The sequence below is a fragment of the Ranitomeya imitator genome, chromosome 7 (genome assembly GCF_032444005.1).
Source record: "Ranitomeya imitator isolate aRanImi1 chromosome 7, aRanImi1.pri, whole genome shotgun sequence".
NCBI lineage: Eukaryota > Metazoa > Chordata > Amphibia > Anura > Dendrobatidae > Ranitomeya > Ranitomeya imitator.
In genome coordinates this window covers 51,100,791-51,118,643 of record NC_091288.1, presented here as the reverse complement: position 1 = coordinate 51,118,643, position 17,853 = coordinate 51,100,791, and the positions used below count along the sequence as shown (strand labels likewise).

General features: G+C 43.8%; 1 protein-coding gene across 4 annotated transcripts in view; it reads left to right on the top strand.

Annotated features, from left to right (window-relative positions):
• Positions 1–8,987, top strand: part of ZNF385B (zinc finger protein 385B) — a 724,391-nt gene extending 715,404 nt beyond the window's left edge. For all 4 annotated transcript variants that reach the window (XM_069733222.1, XM_069733221.1, XM_069733223.1 and 1 more), the window contains one exon: positions 7,570–8,987. In XM_069733222.1, coding sequence (XP_069589323.1) covers positions 7,570–7,782 — 213 coding nt within the window. In that variant the 3' untranslated portion in view covers positions 7,783–8,987. The remainder of the gene's footprint in view (positions 1–7,569) is intronic.
• The last annotated feature ends 8,866 nt before the right edge of the window (positions 8,988–17,853 follow it).

Here is a 17,853-nt window from a genome sequence, read left to right as displayed (position 1 = left end):
CTAGTGTTGTGCTTTTCTTTACGTACCAAGGCTTTTACTCCACCGTTGAGTGTACTGCGGAGAACGTAACATACGGTGCACTTGCTTCAATTGAAAGTACATTAACTAATGCATTTCATACTGGTGTACAATTTGTTTTAAATGTACTCTTGATGGACTTTCCAGTGCATTTGGAAGAATGTAGAAAACTTTCAATATTATGTCGCCTCAGCGGTAGAATCCATAATAGCGCTGACTGTGGACGGCCACTCCTTTGTGGTCTCTGCAGGGGTCAAGTGCTCCAATCAACAACCTGCTGAACCAGACGTCGCACTAAAAGAAAATGAAAAAAGATGCAATCAGGCTTGTAATATAGGAGGACATATTGAAAGAGGTTTTGCAATTTAGAAATAAAGTGGAGGTCTTAGAAGCACTGAAACACTGTACTTTAAGTGCTAACACGACTATCATGTTAAATGAACATTCTCGTACAACATGGAATTTCATTTCTTGACAAAGAATAGCATAATTTTGTCATGCTGCACCTTATATTTTCCTATTTAATTGCTCCGTTCCCATTAACACATTTTCATAGCATTTGTATATGTCACAGAATGTAAAATCCTATACTGTATATTTCGAGGATTTATTAATTTCATGATGATTATACTTCAGTAATTCATACATTAGGAATAAGCCCCATGGGTCATCTTGAGAAGTAGTTGACTACATGACAAAAATGGAATCTAGGAAAGGAATTCCCAGCCAAATTGCTGCTAAAGTAGGGATGGCACTGAACCTCCGGCTTAATTCTGTCTGTCTGATGGAAGTTTCGTAACTCTAGAAAACAACAAATACTTGCTTTTATATAAAATTATTTTCGGAATGTTAATCTAGTCTTATCGACAATTGGGATTTAGAAGGACAATGTGCAATCTTAGGGCAAATTCTTTATGGTTCTACATACAGCTCTGGCAAAAATTAAGAGACTACTGCAAAATTTTCAGTTTGTCTGATTTTTCTCTTTATAGGTATATTTTTGAGTAAAATGTAAATTGTTCTTTTTTTTCTATAAACTACTGACAACATATGTCTCCGAAGTTCCAAGCAATAAATTTTGTATTTATTTTCTGAAAATGAAAAATTGAAAATTGTCAAAATAACAAAAAAATGCATTGCTTGCAGACAAAAAACAAGTATTTTGTGGAATAGCCATGGTTTTTAATCACAGCTTTCATGTGTCTTGGCATGCTTTCCACCAGTCTTTCACATTGCGTAAGGGTGACCTTATGCCACTCCTGGTACAAAAATGTAAGCAGTTCTTTATTTGATGGCTTGTGACTATCCATCTTCCTCTTGATTACATTCCAGTGGTTTTCAGTGGGGTTCAGGTCTGGAGATTGGGCTGCCCATGACAGGGATTTGATGTGGTGGTCCTTCATCCACACCTTGATTGACCTAGCTGTGTGGCATGGCACATTGTCCTGCTGGAAAAAACAGTCCTCAGAATTGGGGAACATTGCCTGAGCAGAAGGAATGTATGCAGCTTTATTCATACATCCTTCGCAAAGAACAACCTGCCCAATTCCAGTCTTGCTGAAGCAGCCCCAGATCAACACCTGTTCGTCTAATGGTTAGACGGAGCCTTGGAGTGGTGTACAAGCCATAGTGTCTTGCATCCACTGTGAAATTTGGTGGAGGATCCGTGATGATCTGGGTCCGGCGCCTTCCATCTTCTTGCGATGCCGACCTCCTGTTGCTTCCCGGCATCGCGCTCCTGCACAGGAGTACTTATTTGCCCTATTCAGGACAGACCAAAATACTGCAGTGCGCAGGCGCTGGGAAAGGTCAGAGAGGCCCGGCGCTTGCACACTGCAGTACTTTACGCTGCCCTCAACAGGGCAGATAAGTACACCTGCGCAGGAGCGTGATGCCGGGGAGTGATTAAGCAACAGGAGGGCAGCATCACAAGAATATGGGAGGCACCGGACCCGGACCTGCAACACCCATCGGACCGGACCGCCCCCCCCCCCAGGTGAATATAATAAAACATATTTTTCTTATCTTTCAGGTCAGATCAGACCTGAAAGGCGGTGGCTGCATCTTCTATCGGCCAAAACAGCTGATAGGTTCCCTTTAAGGAAAAAATTGGACATGTACATGGCCCCATGGAATAACATTAGTTCATTTTTTTTAATGCCCCAAAAGATTCTCTGCTACTGAAGTTTCTGTCCCAACTACTTTGGCAATTATATGTTTCCCTACATGTTAGGAATTATCTTTACAGTCCTAGATGTCTCTCTGTGGTTGTTTTTTTTTAATTATACCAATATTCTATAATTTGATCTCTTCTGCAAAGCTTTTGAGCTTCTTATCTTTCTACACTGTGATATCTGTGAAAACAGCAGATACTAAAATCTCTCTCCTTAACTAACAAGCAATGACTTGTGGTGGCGGCATTAGACAGGCCACGTGTGAGATGTGTGGGTACGGACTGGCTGACTCACCAGATATGTCATCTCTTATCATTCCCTGCCATGAAATTGGCAGCTGTAGTCACCCAGAGCTCATAAACAAGACAGATTCACAAATCACCGTATAATACCGTACATCAAAAGAATCAGAACTCCTAAAACATCAAGAAGGAGCATGAAACGTCATAAACTAAGCAACGCATTGGAATCAAAGATAAAGCCGATACTACTAGATCCTCCAAGTGTACAACACCAGCAGCTTACAGTTTGCCTCAATTTAACCAAACTAGTGATGAATACATTGCATTAGGCAAACTGAACTGGCCTCAAAGTTCACAAAAAAATTTAAATTTGTCAGAATCGCCAATTCAAATTGGAATTCGGCAGAATTTGCATTTTATGTGATATTCACTTCATGCAAATCTGTGTGGGTTTTCACTCACTGGCCAATAGTTTATTTCACACCACAGGTCTCGTTGGAACTTTAGGGCCTCGGGTGTCCATTACGCTTTGCAACCTCATGACATCACAGCACGAGTAACAACATAACGTCACTAGGGCTAGAGATAGCTGGAAATGTGGGACCTGTAACATGAAAAAGACTGGCGGCATGTGAGTGAAGACCAAATAGAATAAGCAAGTGGGCAATCAGCGGACATTGTGAGGGTCAGGAAGATTGGAGTATTAATGGTAACTTGCCAAATGCGTCCAAACTGCTGAATTCGAATTTTGTCTCCTCTCTTCCCTAGGACAGAAATCTTACTCGAGCCCCTCAGTTGAGTAAGATTTCTGGTGTAGGGCACGAAACGGCACATCATAAATTTGATGAGCTGTGGTGTCACACCCCATATGCGCATGACCTCCTCCCCTTTTTGGTGGAGCTGAGAGAAACTAGAGAGAAAATGCCAAAAGTCGCAAAATGTTCACACAACTTGGAGTTTTGCTAAAATTTGAGACTTTTCACAACAATTTACGCTATTAAAATTGCTTTGCTTCACGAAGTAGAGATTCTTGTGCTTCATTGTACAACGGCCGGCTTCACATATCCAATATTCATGGTCCGATATAAGATCATCAATGCCTAGACTGGCTGAGGGTATTGTTATCCAAACTCAACAGCCTCATACATAAGGTTATTGAGTGTTGGTCAGGAGATCCACTTCTTTTCCAGAGAATGCAGTCTGTGTATGGAACGTGAACATTGGATGTAAAAAACAGGCCTCAGTGTGAAAATACGAAAATTGACTTGTGTGTTTTCCAGCTGAAAAACAGGTCTTTCCTTCCTCTGCATTAAAAAATAAACAGTATTTTGCATTAGATAATCCGGAAAATTGATTAAGTTTTAAAACATTTCTTTGGTATCGCTACTACAAGAGATTATTTAAAAAAAAAAAAGGAAAATACATTAATTACAATTATTGCTTTCCAGGCCACATTCAGGAAGTTCTAATTGCTTCATTTTAAGTACTATAATTAAATATTCTAGTTTATCAACATTTTATATGTCATAGTGTTTTATTATTATAAGGGTCAGAGGCAGCTGAACTATATTATAACTAGAGAACTTGTTTTAGGATGTAAATTCGCCTCAGAGAAAAATATGTAAAAAAAAATAGGGAGGCATTTATACCGATCCTTTCTGAAATATCACTTGTTATTGTAAACCGTGGATTAATTTTCTATTAAAATAAAGGGGTAAGTGTAACAGAAATATAGAGCAGGCATAAATCGTACAGGTTAATTTTATAAAACCTAAGATAAAAACAAAATGAGCATATACCTTGTAGAAAGTAAATAAAGAAATAGCAATAATATATCTAAATAACAAAGGGAACTATTTTGATCAAAAAAGTGTAAAAGCCATCCCACAGCAACAAGGTGACCCAATCAGAACGGTCCTATCTCTATTATTAAGCCTCACCACGTGTCAGTCGACCTCAATATGGGAGCAGAGCAGGACCCAAACCCAACGGTTTAGACTCCTTCTCATGAGAAGCTATATAGATGAAATAGCCAGTTCAAAAAATGGAGAGCCACACCCCTGTTTGTACAAAGTACATGAAACTAAAGCAAAACCAAATAAATGAGCCGGAACATATGTAGGTATAAGTGCAAAGAGTAGGTGCACATTCACACTGTGGCCATTGAAATGTTAAGTGGCCACAGTGTGAACATACACATATACCTACATATGTTCCAACATATGTGTTATATTTTATGTTCATTTCATAGTAAATGAAGAAAAATGACTATTGGTGAAATTAAAAGACAGGACATTTCCCAGAGGAAATGCTGGTGTCACTGTGCCCGCCTCCTGTCGAAATGAGCAGCTATTTAAAGGGAACCTGACAGTTGATTCATGCTGTCTAATCCAGGGGCAATATGTAACAACCCTGCCGGCATCACTGCATGGCCTTCCATTCCCCACCTGCCTGTTACATCAACTCACTCACCCAGTGCCATGCTGTGAGATCTGTCTGCTTCCGGCTCCATGCCATGTGCTCCATGGTCGCTTGCTCTGTGTACACTTCCTGGCTGTGTGCATAGGGGGACGGCACCAGCAACTCCGGATTCTTATTGAGACTGTGTGTATCTCCCTAAGGTGCTCCTGGCCAATGGCCTAGAGGCCTCTGATACTTAAGGCATCCTCACCCATTGAAGGATGCCTGAGCAAACTATTTCCCTGAGTTAGCATTTTCTACTGAGCTGTCAGGTCGTCTCTGTTTCCTTTCTCTGAGGTCTGCAATACGCAGGCCTTTATCTGTGTTCTGTTACTTCTGTGTCTGAACTCTGATCTATGTCCGTTCCTGTTCCTTCTTTATTTGTTTACCATTCTCACTCTGCTGTGTTTATCTCTACGTTTCCTCTCTGCTCTGCTTGCCACTATCAGTGGCTCTGCATCTCTCTGCTCTGCTCACCACTACCCGTGGTTCTGTGCTTCTGTGCTTCTCTGCTCAGTTCTGCCACAACCTGTGGTTCTGTGCCTCTCTGCTTTGCTTGCCACAACCTGTGGCTCTGCACCCTCTGGCTCTTGGCGTTGCCTCCTGCGGTTCTGGCTCTTGGCGTTGCCTCCTGCAGTTCGCTCTTGGCTCCGCCTCCAGCATATCCACTCTTGGCTCCGCCTCCAGCGTATCCGCTCTTGGCTCCGCCTCCAGTGTATCTGCTCTTGGCTCTGCCTCCAGCAGCTCCATTCTTGGCTCCACCCCCAGCGGCTCCGTCCATAGCTCTGCCTCCTCCTCTGCCTTCTCCTTCTCTGCTCTTATCTCTGCCTTCTCCTTCTCTGCTCTTAGCTCTGCTTTCTCCTTCTCTGCTCTTATCTCTGCCTTCTCCTTCTCTGCTCTTAGCTCTTCCTTCTCCTTCTCTGCTCTTAGCTCTGCCTTCTCTTTCTCTGCTCTTAACTCTGCTTTCTCCTTCTCTGCTCTTAGCTCCACCTCCTGCTCTTACTCCGCCTCCTGTGGTTCTGCTTTGCATCCGCTCCTGCTCTACCTCTGTTCAGCAACTTGCCGTACAGGTCTCTACTTGTTTCTTTATGTACACCAGTCTGAACAGGTTCTTACCTGTTTCCATACACCCACCTGTATACCAGTTCCTACCAGAGTATCAGCCCTGTCTGCCAGAGTGCCAGCCGTGCCCGCCTGTCTGCCAGAGTGCCAGCCGTGCCCGCCTGTCTGCCAGAGTGCCAGCCATGCCCATCTGCCTGCCTGTATCTCCATCAAGCCAGTCTGCCCGTCAGGGCCTCTGCCATACCCGTCCGTCAGCCAGTGTCACAGCCGTGCCTGCCTGCCTGTGTCTTGTCCCAGGTGGTATCAGCAGCCACAGCCAGACTCCACCCTGGAGTGGTACCTGGTAGCTTCCTATTGCACAAGTCTGACCTCACCATCAGAGGCTCCAGCGAACACCTAGGAAGCTACTTAGTTACGCCCCTTCCAGTGAAGTTTGGTCTGTGGTAAAGTGGGGCCACACCCCCAGACGCCAGCGCCAACCAGTCTCAGCGCGAGCGATACCCGATATATGAGGCACTGGCTGTGTGAGTTCAGCCATGACTGACTCTAAAAAGATGCAGCATTTCAGGCTGCTTCCCTTGAGTGACAGGTCTCTCCATGTGTACATGTATAGATGGAGACCCATCAGACACTTGCAGGGGAGGGGAGAAGCTGCCAGGATTCCTACTGTCTGACTAGTCTCCTGTGCCACTTGGCCCTCAGTCAGTTTTCACGGTACATTTTCCTCTGAAATTCCGCAGAGTTTCAAAGCTAAACATACATGACTTAAATCATACAGATGGTATCTAATATGTGGATCGGGCAGCATGTATCAGCTGTCAGGTTCCCTTTAATAGTAATAATCTTATTATATTGGCCAAAGGGATGTTTTGGGTTTCCCTTGCCTGTGCACTCATTATCCTCACACACTGGTTTATTATAAACAAGCAGCATAAACCAGTGCAAAGTTAAAAAAAATAAACACAGCTCTTCTGGCAAAACAGGAAAACAGTCTATTCAGCTGAAGGAATCCGCCTGCTCAGGATTACCAAAACATACAATGGATCAGCTTCCCTCATCAGGACACAAAGCTTTGGAGTAACAAACACCTAATGACTCAAAAGGCTGGATATTTATATCCCAGACCACACCCTGGGGTGGAGATATGGTTAACAAACTCCCATGGTTGTTAGCTCTATGGTTGTTCACAAAAACCCTGCCCTTAAAATGGCCAATTAACCCCTCTCAACATATAGTGTGCTGGAGCAAACTTCTAGGTTTCAAATTACTGAAGCTAATAGCCTCAGTGAAACATATGTCCCCTTCCAATGACTTTGTCACAGCCTTCAGTACCTGCCAAGTAGTTAGGATACTCGCTCTATTAGATACCACAGGATTCTGCAGTCAGAGTATCACTCTTTACACATGGTCGGGAGGTTTTATTTTACTAAATGATTTGGTTGTTATTATCTGGAGTAAAGAAGAAAGAGAAGCCTCGAGATCTGTGAATTGGGAGTAAGAAAAATATTGGTAGTTGTAATTGTGGCCCTAATATAGGAAAATATTGAAAAATGGAGGCAAAGAACATAAATTTATTGCGGGGAAACTCAATTTTTCTTTCTTTTTTTTTTCAGGCAAAATTGGCATTCCAGAAAGACATGATCAAGCCTTTAACACCAACCTTCTTGTCTTCACCCCTTGCAGCTGCTGTAACGTCAACACTCTCACTACCACCACGGCCCCACAATTCTCTATTTCAGGGGTCCGGTTTACCCACTACCTTTTTAAGACCAGCACATGCCTCCATTCGAGCGACTACAGCCTCCATTCTCTTTGCACCATATTAGTAAAATATAGTGCCGGGTAGTAGCCTGGAATGGACAAAGGACTAGAAACTACCGCTCCGTTACGGACTCCTGTCGTCGCTTCTCTTAAAGGGCCGTCTGATGATCAGAGAGCGCACAGGCTCAGCCATTCTTTGCCATTATGAAAAGCTCAGTAATGACAGTAAACAATCACAGAAATACTTGCAGTTCGTGCCGTGAAAAGCAAGCTCTTTCTAAGCTCACGTGGGATTGTTTTTGCAGCTTTGTGGTTTGTTTGTTTTTTATGTATCATCAGCGAATGCAGTTGTTGTTTTTTTTTGTTTTTGTTTTTTTTTCCTGGCAGACTTGAAAATGGGGGTCTTCCTAGTCCTTTGATGTAAATACATGTTTGGAATCCAAATGTCCGATCTTGGAGTGTGGAAACTATAGACTAAAATAAAGTGCTTTATTGTGGATAACACCAAATCAGTGGCTAACATAAAGTATTATTCTATGTGATCATCTTGTAAAGTTTACAGGAAACGTGTAGTATTGTTCTTAGACCCAAATGTCGTTGTGTCTTGTAGAATTCTAGAATCTAAATGCTGTGTTACAAATGGAAGGCAACTCAGCTTTGATGCAATTTTATTTTTTTCATTTTCGTTCCAATTTTGATAGATGATTCAACCTAGAAAAGCCATATTACATTATGCTGTCATCGAGAGAAAAAATCTACGTTGCTTTAGTCCACGGATCAGCTAAGATGCTGGTAAAGTAGAGCAAATATATATTTAATATATATATATGTATATATACCCAGAAAGTTAGATGACCACATAGAAGAACATTTCATTACTCTCACGTGGAGATAATAAGTTCTGTAAGATTAATAAATGGTCTATTTTCTGTTTTAAATCTATTTTCTTTATTTTTATTAAAGCCACTTGGATTTTTGTGGCTCGTTAATGCAATAATGTACAGAGTATAAGGTATTTATAGTCAAATATCTGTCTTTTTTTTATTTCTAAACACTTATTGTGATACTGGCATTTTATTGAAGATGTGTGGAAGTAAGAGGGTAACAATTGAAATGTTCAAGTTTTAGGTTGTCACAGCACATTGAACAACGGAGCACAAAAAAAGAGCCTTTTCAAGCACACTCATTTAGCTATTTTTTCTGCAGTCATTAATGGTTTTAATCTCTGTGTACTTTTTTAATGTACCTTTTCAATAAAATATCAAAAGCATGAATTGTTTGCGGGTTTTTATTTTTGTCAGCTTAGAGTAGGTGTCATTCTTGAATGTATCCACTAGATGGCAGCACTAGATATTACAAGTTGTTCATTCAGTATCTCAGAAAACAAAATATTTTTTTTTTGCTTTACAAAATTTTTTTGTTTTCATGTTCTTTTACAAGAAAAGGAAAATAGATTTTTTTTGCAGTGGATAGATCTATGAGAAAAGGACATAATCTGGTAAAAAATTATAGGATCTGCGACAAAGACTCATAAAGGAGGTTCCAGTATACTTGTGACTAGGGTTGAGCGAAGCGGGTCGAAATTTTTCAAAAGTCGCCGACTTTTGGCAAGGTCGGGTTTCATGAAACCCGACCCGACCCCTATGTGGGGTCGGCCATGAAGTCGGCGATCTTTTGAATCTAGAATCGGAATTCCGATACCGATTCCCGATATGTTTATATCGGGAATTGGTATTGGAATTCAGATTTAAGTGTAAAATATAGAATTAAAATAAAAAATATCACAATACTTACCCTCTGACGCGCCCTGGTACTAACCGGGAACCTTCCTTCCTTAGAATCAGCCTTCCAGGACCTTGCGGTGATGTCGCGGTGACGTCGCGGCTTGTGATTGGCCGCGCGGCCGCCCATGTGACCGCTCGCGCGACCAATCACAAGCCGCGACGTCACCGCGACGTCACCAAAGGTCCTGGAAGGGCTGATTCCTAGGAAGGAAGGCTGCCGGAAAGAAGCAGGGCGCGTCCGAGGGTGAGTATATTCCTATTAGGTATATTCCTATTAGGTATATACTCACCCTCGGACGCGCCCTGCTTCTTTCCGGCAGCCTTCCTTCCTAGGAATCAGCCCTTCCAGGACCTTCGGTGACGTCGCGGTGACGTCGCGGCTTGTGATTGGTCGCGCAAGCGGTCACATGGGCGGCCGCGCGGCCAATCACAAGCCGCGACGTCACCGCGACGTCACCGCAAGGTCCTGGAAGGCTGATTCTAAGGAAGGAAGGTTCCCGCTTAGTACCAGGGCGCGTCAGAGGGTAAGTATTGCGATATTTTTTTATTTTAATTCTTTATTTTACACTAAAATATGGATCACAGGGCCTGAAGGAGAGTTTCCGCTCCTTCAGACCCTGGGAACCATGGAAACCCAATGCACTGCATTGGGTTTCAGGTTTCGGCCGACCCCGACCCCGACTTTTTTATAGGATCGGCCGATTTCACTCGACCCGACTTTTGAAAAAGTCGGGTTTCGTGAAACCCGACCCGATCCTATAAAAGTAAAGGTCGCTCAACCCTACTTGTGACCAAACTTTTAAGTCTACCTTGGCTCAAATCTATACTGGCGACATTAGCCGTATATGCACAGCACATGTGTGATCAACCAATTGCAATGAAAGATGTTTCCTTTAAGAATAGTATATATACACACTGCTCAAAAAAAATAAAGGGAACACTTAAACAACAGAATATAACTCCAAGTAAATCAAACTTCTGTGAAATCAAACTGTCCACTTAGGAAGCAACAATGTTTGACAATCAATTTCACAATAAACAACAGATGGAAATTATTGGCAATTATAATGACACACTCAATAAAGGAGTGGTTCTGCAGGTGGGGACCAGAGACCACATCTCAGTACCAATGCTTTCTGGCTGATGTTTTGGTCACTTTTGAATGTTGGTTGTGCTTTCAAACTTGTGGTAGCATGAGACAGACTCTACAACCCACACAAGTGACTCAGGTAGTACAGCTCATCCAGGATGGCACATCAATGCGAGCTATGGCAAGAAGGTTTGCTGTGCCTGTCAGTGTAGTGTCCAGAGGCTGGAGGCGATACCAGGAGACAGGCCAGTACACCAGGAGACGTGGAGGGGGCCGTAGGAGGGCAACAACCCAGCAGCAGGACTGCTACCTCAGCCTTTGTGCAAGGAGGAACAGTAGTAGCACTGCCGGAGCCCTGCAAAATGACCTCCAGCAGGCCACAAATGTGTATGTGTCTGCTCAAACAGTTAGAAACCGACCCCATGAGGATTGTCTGAGTTCCCGACGTCCACAGATGGGGGTTGTGCTCACAGCCCAACACTGTGCAGGACGCTTGGTATTTGCCACAGAACACCAGAACTGGCAAATTCGCCACTGGCACCCTGTTCTCTTTACAGATGAAAGCAGGTTCACACTGAGCACATGTGACAGACATGACAGAGTCTGGAGATGATGTGGAGAGCGATCTGCTTCCTGCAACATCCTTCAGCATGACTGGTTTGGTAGTGGGTCAGTAATGGTGTGGGGAGGCATTTCTTTGGAGGGCCGCACAGCCTTCCATGTGCTCACCAGAGGTAGCCTGACTGCCATGAGGTACACAGATGAGATCCTCACACCGCTTGTGAGACCATATGCTGGTGCAGTTGGACCTGGGTTCCTCCTAATGCAGGACAATGCCAGACCTCATGTGGCTGGAGTGTGTCAGCAGTTCCTGCAAGATGAAGGTATTGAAGCTATGAACTGGCCCGCCCGTTCCTCAGGCCTGAATCTGATTGAACACATCTGGGACATCATGTCTCACACCATCCACCAACGTCACGTTGCACCACCGACTGTCCAGGAGTTGGCAGATGCTTTAGTCCAGGTCTGGGAGGAGATCCCTCAAGAGACCATCCGCTGCCTCATCAGAAACATGCCTAGGCATTGTAGGGAGGTCATACAGGCACGTGGAGGCCACACACACTAATAAGCATAATTTCCTTGTTTTGATGCATTTCCACTGAAGTTGGATCAGCCTGTAATTTGATTTTCCACTTTGATTTTGAGTATCGTTCCAAATCCAGGCCTCTGTGAGATATTAATTTTGATTTGCATTGACAATTTTTATGTTTTATTGTTCTCAACGCTTTCCACTATGTAGTGAATAGAGATTTACAATTGGAATTTTTTATTCAGTGATATCTAGGATGTGATATTTTAGTGTTCCCTTTATTTTTTTGAGCAGTGTATACAGTATATACAGGGTGGGCCATTTATATGGATACACCTAAATAAAATGGGAATGGTTGGTGGTATCCACTTCCTGTTTGTGGCACATTAGTATATGGGAGGGGGGAAACTTTTCAAGATGAGTGGTGACCATGGCGGCCATTTTTATGTTGGCCATTTTGAATCCAACTATATTTTTTCCAATGGGAAGAGGGTCATGTGACACATCAAACTTATTCAGAATTTCACAACTCTTTCATGAGTTATTTACAAGTTTATGACCACTTATAAAATGTGTTCAAAGTGCTGCCCATTGTGTTGGATTGTCAATGCAACCCTCTTCTCCCACTCTTGACACACTGATAGCAACACCACAGAAGAAATGCTAGTCTAAGGGGGTCAGTTTCCTTGTAGGAATTCCTGGATCTTACACCCATAATGTGGTGGTGCACCATCTTGCTGGAAAAACTCAGGGACCATGCCATCTTCAGTGCATAAAGAGGGCAACACATCATCATGTAGCAAGTTCATATATCCATTGGCATTGAGGTTTCCATTGATGAAGAATGGCACACTATCTTTGTACCCCATATTCCACACTATACCATCAATTATGGGTGTCAGGTCCGAGCAATCCTACATGAACAGTTTCCTGGAAAGTGGATTGGTCATCGTGGGCCAGTTAAATGTGCAGTATTGGACCAAGTTAATCTCTCTCTATATCCACATATATCAGGGGTGGACACAGACAGCTTGGGTCCCCTGTGCAGGAAATGTGTCTGGGCCCCCTCCTTTTAAGGTGACAAAGATATATATATATATATATATATATATATATATATACATATATATGTATATATATGCACATACTAAGGGACTGTGCTATACATAAGTGAGTACATTATATACTAAGGGACTGTGTTAGCAATAATAATCGATAATAATGTCTTCCTCCACCTCCCCATTCCTAAATCCATTATAAATCCCCTTTCCTCTCATGCCAATCCCCCACATCCCCATCCCATTATTGCCCTGTCCCCTACCCCCATGATTGCCCCCTTCACCACCTCCATTATTGCTTTCTCCCCACCCCCATTATTGCCCATTCACCACCTCATAATTTCCTTCACCACCCCTATCATTGCCGTCTCCGTCAACCCAATCATTGTCTTGCGCCCCATCACCCCCATCATTGCCCTCTCTGTCAACCCAATAATTGCCTTCCATCCCATCACCCACATCATTGCCCTCTCTGTCAACCCAATCATTGCCTTCCGTCCCATCACCCCCATCATTGCCCTCTCTGTCAACCCAATCATTGCCTTCTGCCCCATCACCCCCATCATTGCCCTCTCCTCCGCCTACACACAGACACACACAGACACACACAGCACCATTCACATCTCTGCATACACACACACACACTCACCTCACCTCTGTGCATGGTATCCTAAAGCCCCACCATCACCGGCAGCTTCCTGTCTCGCACAGCCACGGTGCTGAATGATGATGTAATTCAGCCACTGCTGTGTGAGACAGGAAGCACAGGCAGGAAGCAAAACAGATCCATTCCCTGCAGCTCCGCTGCTATTTTCTCCTGCAGGCAGCGGAGCTGCAGGGATTGCTCCTTGCCCACCACACATGAGGGCAATCTGGCCAGGGGCCCTCAAAGCCTCGGGGCCGGATAAACTGGCCAGATTGCCCTCAATATTAGCAGCCCTGCCGGCAGAGTCGGTTTTAGGCAAAGTGAGGTCCTAGGAAAAGTTTAAAATGGGGCCCCAAATGCTAACATATTGCACATCACACAGAAGCATTTCGGTTGTATTTACATACGCTGAGTTCAGGCCTCTAAATGAGTGTTGCTTCATTACACCAACTGAGAAAGAATGATGGGGACAGAATGATCACTAACAGATCACCATAGAGTATCATGTTGTCAGCAGCACATCTACAGTTTACACCGGCGATGTGCTGCTGAGAACAATGATTTTTGTTCCGGCATAAACAATCCAATCACTCGATGAATATGCAGCATTTTACTTGTTTAGTATAATACACCCCATAGTCCTCCACATAGTTTAATGTGCACCACAGGCCTCCTTATGGTAAAATGCGCACCCCATAGTCCTCCACATACTATATAACAGCCCGCATAGTATATAGCACAATCCACATAGTATATAGCACAGCCCGCATAGTATATAGCACAGCCACGTAGCATATAACACAGCCCATGTAGTATATAGCACAGCTGTTGTGAATTCTGTGGCTGAATTCACTCCTGTGGTCACAAGTGGTACTGCAGCTTCTGAGCTTCCTCCCTCAGGTGTTCTGGTGAGCTCGTTAACTGCTTCATTACTTAACTCCGCCTGATGCTGCTATCCTTGCTCCTTGTCAATGTTTCAGTGTTGGATCTGAGCTTCTCCTGATTGTTCCTGTGACCTGCTGCTCTGTATAGCTAAGTGCTTTTTGCTTTTTTGTTGCTTTTTTTCTGTCCAGCTTGTCTTTTGTTTTGCTGGAAGCTCTGAGACGCAAAGGGTGTACCGCCGTGCCGTTAGTTCGGCACGGTGGTTTTTTTTTGCCCCCTTTGCGTGGTTTTGCTTTAGGGTTTTTTGTAGACTGCAAAGTTCGCTTTACTGTCCTCGCTCTGTCCTAGAATATCGGGCCCCACTTTGCTGAATCTATTTCATCCCTACGTTTTGTCTTTTCATCTTACTCACAGTCATTATATGTGGGGGGCTGCCTTTTCCTTTGGGGAATTTCTCTGGGGCAAGTCAGGCCTATTTTTCTATCTTCAGGCTAGCTAGTTTCTTAGGCTGTGCCGAGTTGCCTAGGTAGTTGTTAGGCGCAATCCACAGCCGCTTTTAGTTGTGTTTAGGATAGGATCAGGTGTGCAGTCTACAGAGTTTCCACGTCTCAGAGCTCGTTCTTGTATTTTTGGGTATTTGTCAGATCACTGTGTGCGCTCTGATCGCTAAGCACACTGTGTTTCTGGATTGCCTTCATAACACCTGTCATTAGCAAACACAACAGTACAAGGAGCCCAACTAATGATTCTCAATAGAGGGAAAGAAAAAGTTCTGATATCATTTTTTTTTTTTTTTTTTTTCTGCTCTGTGTTCACCTTTTTTTTTTCCCCTAGACATTTGGGTGATTCTGGACACAGGTGTGGACATGGATATTCAGGGTCTGTGCTCTTCAATTGATAATCTCGTTATAAATGTACAAAAAATTCAAGATACTATTGATCAGAAATCTATGTTAGAACCAAGAATTCCTATTCCTGATTTGTTTTTTGGAGATAGAACTAAGTTTCTAAGTTTCAAAAATAATTGTAAGCTATTTCTGGCCTTGAAACCTCATTCTTCTGGTAATCCTATTCAACAGGTTTTGATTATTATTTCTTTTTTGCGCGGCGACCCTCAAGACTGGGCATTTTCTCTTGCGCCAGGAGACCCTGCATTGAGTAGTGTCGATGCATTTTTCCTGGCGCTCGGATTGCTGTATGATGAGCCTAATTCAGTGGATCAGGCTGAGAAAAATTTGCTGGCTTTGTGCCAGGGTCAGGATGATATAGAAGTATATTGTCAGAAATTTAGGAAATGGTCAGTACTCACTCAGTGGAATGAATCTGCGCTGGCAGCTTTGTTCAGAAAGGGTCTCTCTGAGGCTCTTAAGGATGTCATGGTGGGATTTCCTATGCCTGCTGGTTTGAATGACTCTTTGTCTTTGGCCATTCAGATCGGTCGACGCTTGCGTGAGCGTAAATCTGTGCACCATTTGGCGGTACTGCCTGAGGTTAAACCTGAGCCTATGCAGTGCGATAGGACTATGACTAGAGTTGAACGGCAGGAATACAGACGTCTGAATGGTCTGTGTTTCTACTGTGGTGATTCCACTCATGCTATTTCTGATTGTCCTAAGCGCACTAAGCGGTCCGCTAGGTCTGCCGTCATTGGTACTGTACAGTCCAAATTCCTTCTGTCTATTACCTTGATATGCTCTTTGTCGTCGTTTTCTGTCATGGCGTTTGTGGATTCGGGCGCTGCCCTGAATCTGATGGATTTGGATTATGCTAAACGTTGTGGGTTTTTCTTGGAGCCTTTGCGGTGTCCTATTCCATTGAGAGGAATTGATGCTACACCTTTGGCCAAGAATAAACCTCAATACTGGGCCCAGCTGACCATGTGCATGGCTCCTGCACATCAGGAAGTTATTCGCTTTCTGGTGTTGCATAATCTGCATGATGTGGTCGTGTTGGGGTTGCCATGGCTACAAACCCATAATCCAGTATTGGATTGGAATTCCATGTCGGTATCCAGCTGGGGTTGTCAGGGGGTACATGGTGATGTTCCATTTTTGTCGATTTCGTCATCCACCCCTTCTGAGGTCCCAGAGTTCTTGTCTGATTATCAGGATGTATTTGAAGAGCCCAAGTCCGATGCTCTACCTCCGCATAGGGATTGTGATTGTGCTATCAATTTGATTCCTGGTAGTAAATTCCCTAAAGGTCGATTATTTAATTTATCCGTGCCCGAACACGCCGCTATGCGCAGTTATGTGAAGGAATCCCTGGAGAAGGGACATATTCGCCCATCGTCATCACCACTGGGAGCAGGGTTCTTCTTTGTAGCCAAGAAGGATGGTTCGCTGAGACCGTGTATTGATTACGGCCTTCTTAATAAGATCACTGTTAAATTTCAGTATCCCTTGCCATTGTTATCTGACTTGTTTGCTCGGATTAAAAGGGCTAGTTGGTTCACTAAGATAGATCTTCGTGGTGCGTATAATCTGGTGAGAATCAGGCAAGGAGATGAATGGAAAACTGCATTCAATACGCCCGAGGGTCATTTTGAGTATCTAGTGATGCCGTTCGGACTTGCCAATGCTCCATCTGTGTTTCAGTCTTTTATGCATGACATCTTCCGTGAGTATCTGGATAAATTCCTGATTGTTTACTTGGATGACATTTTGATCTTCTCAGATGATTGGGAGTCTCATGTGAAGCAGGTCAGAATGGTTTTTCAGGTCCTGCGTGCTAACTCTTTGTTTGTGAAGGGATCAAAGTGTCTCTTCGGTGTGCAGAAAGTTTCATTTTTGGGGTTCATCTTTACCCCTTCTACTATCGAGATGGATCCAGTTAAGGTCCAAGCCATCCAGGATTGGATTCAGCCGACATCTCTGAAAAGTCTGCAAAAGTTCCTGGGCTTTGCTAATTTTTATCGTCGCTTCATCTGTAATTTTTCTAGCATTGCCAAACCATTGACCGATTTGACCAAGAAGGGTGCTGATTTGGTTAATTGGTCTTCTGCTGCTGTGGAAGCTTTTCATGAGTTGAAGCGTCGTTTTTGTTCTGCCCCTGTGTTGTGTCAGCCAGATGTTTCTCTTCCGTTCCAGGTCGAGGTTGAAGCTTCTGAGATTGGAGCAGGGGCGGTTTTGTCACAGAGAGGTTCTGATTGCTCAGTGATGAAACCATGTGCTTTCTTTTCCAGGAAGTTTTCGCCCGCTGAGCGTAATTATGATGTGGGCAATCGAGAGTTGCTGGCCATGAAGTGGGCATTCGAGGAGTGGCGTCATTGGCTTGAAGGAGCTAAGCATCGCGTGGTGGTATTGACTGATCATAAGAACTTGACTTATCTCGAGTCTGCCAAGCGCTTGAATCCTAGACAGGCCCGTTGGTCGTTATTTTTTGCCCGCTTCGACTTTGTGATTTCGTACCTTCCGGGCTCTAAAAATGTGAAGGCGGATGCTCTGTCTAGGAGTTTTGTGCCCGACTCTCCGGGTTTATCTGAGCCAGCGGGTATCCTCAAGGAAGGAGTCATTGTGTCTGCCATCTCCCCTGATTTGCGGCGGGTGCTGCAAAAATTTCAGGCGAATAAACCTGATCGTTGTCC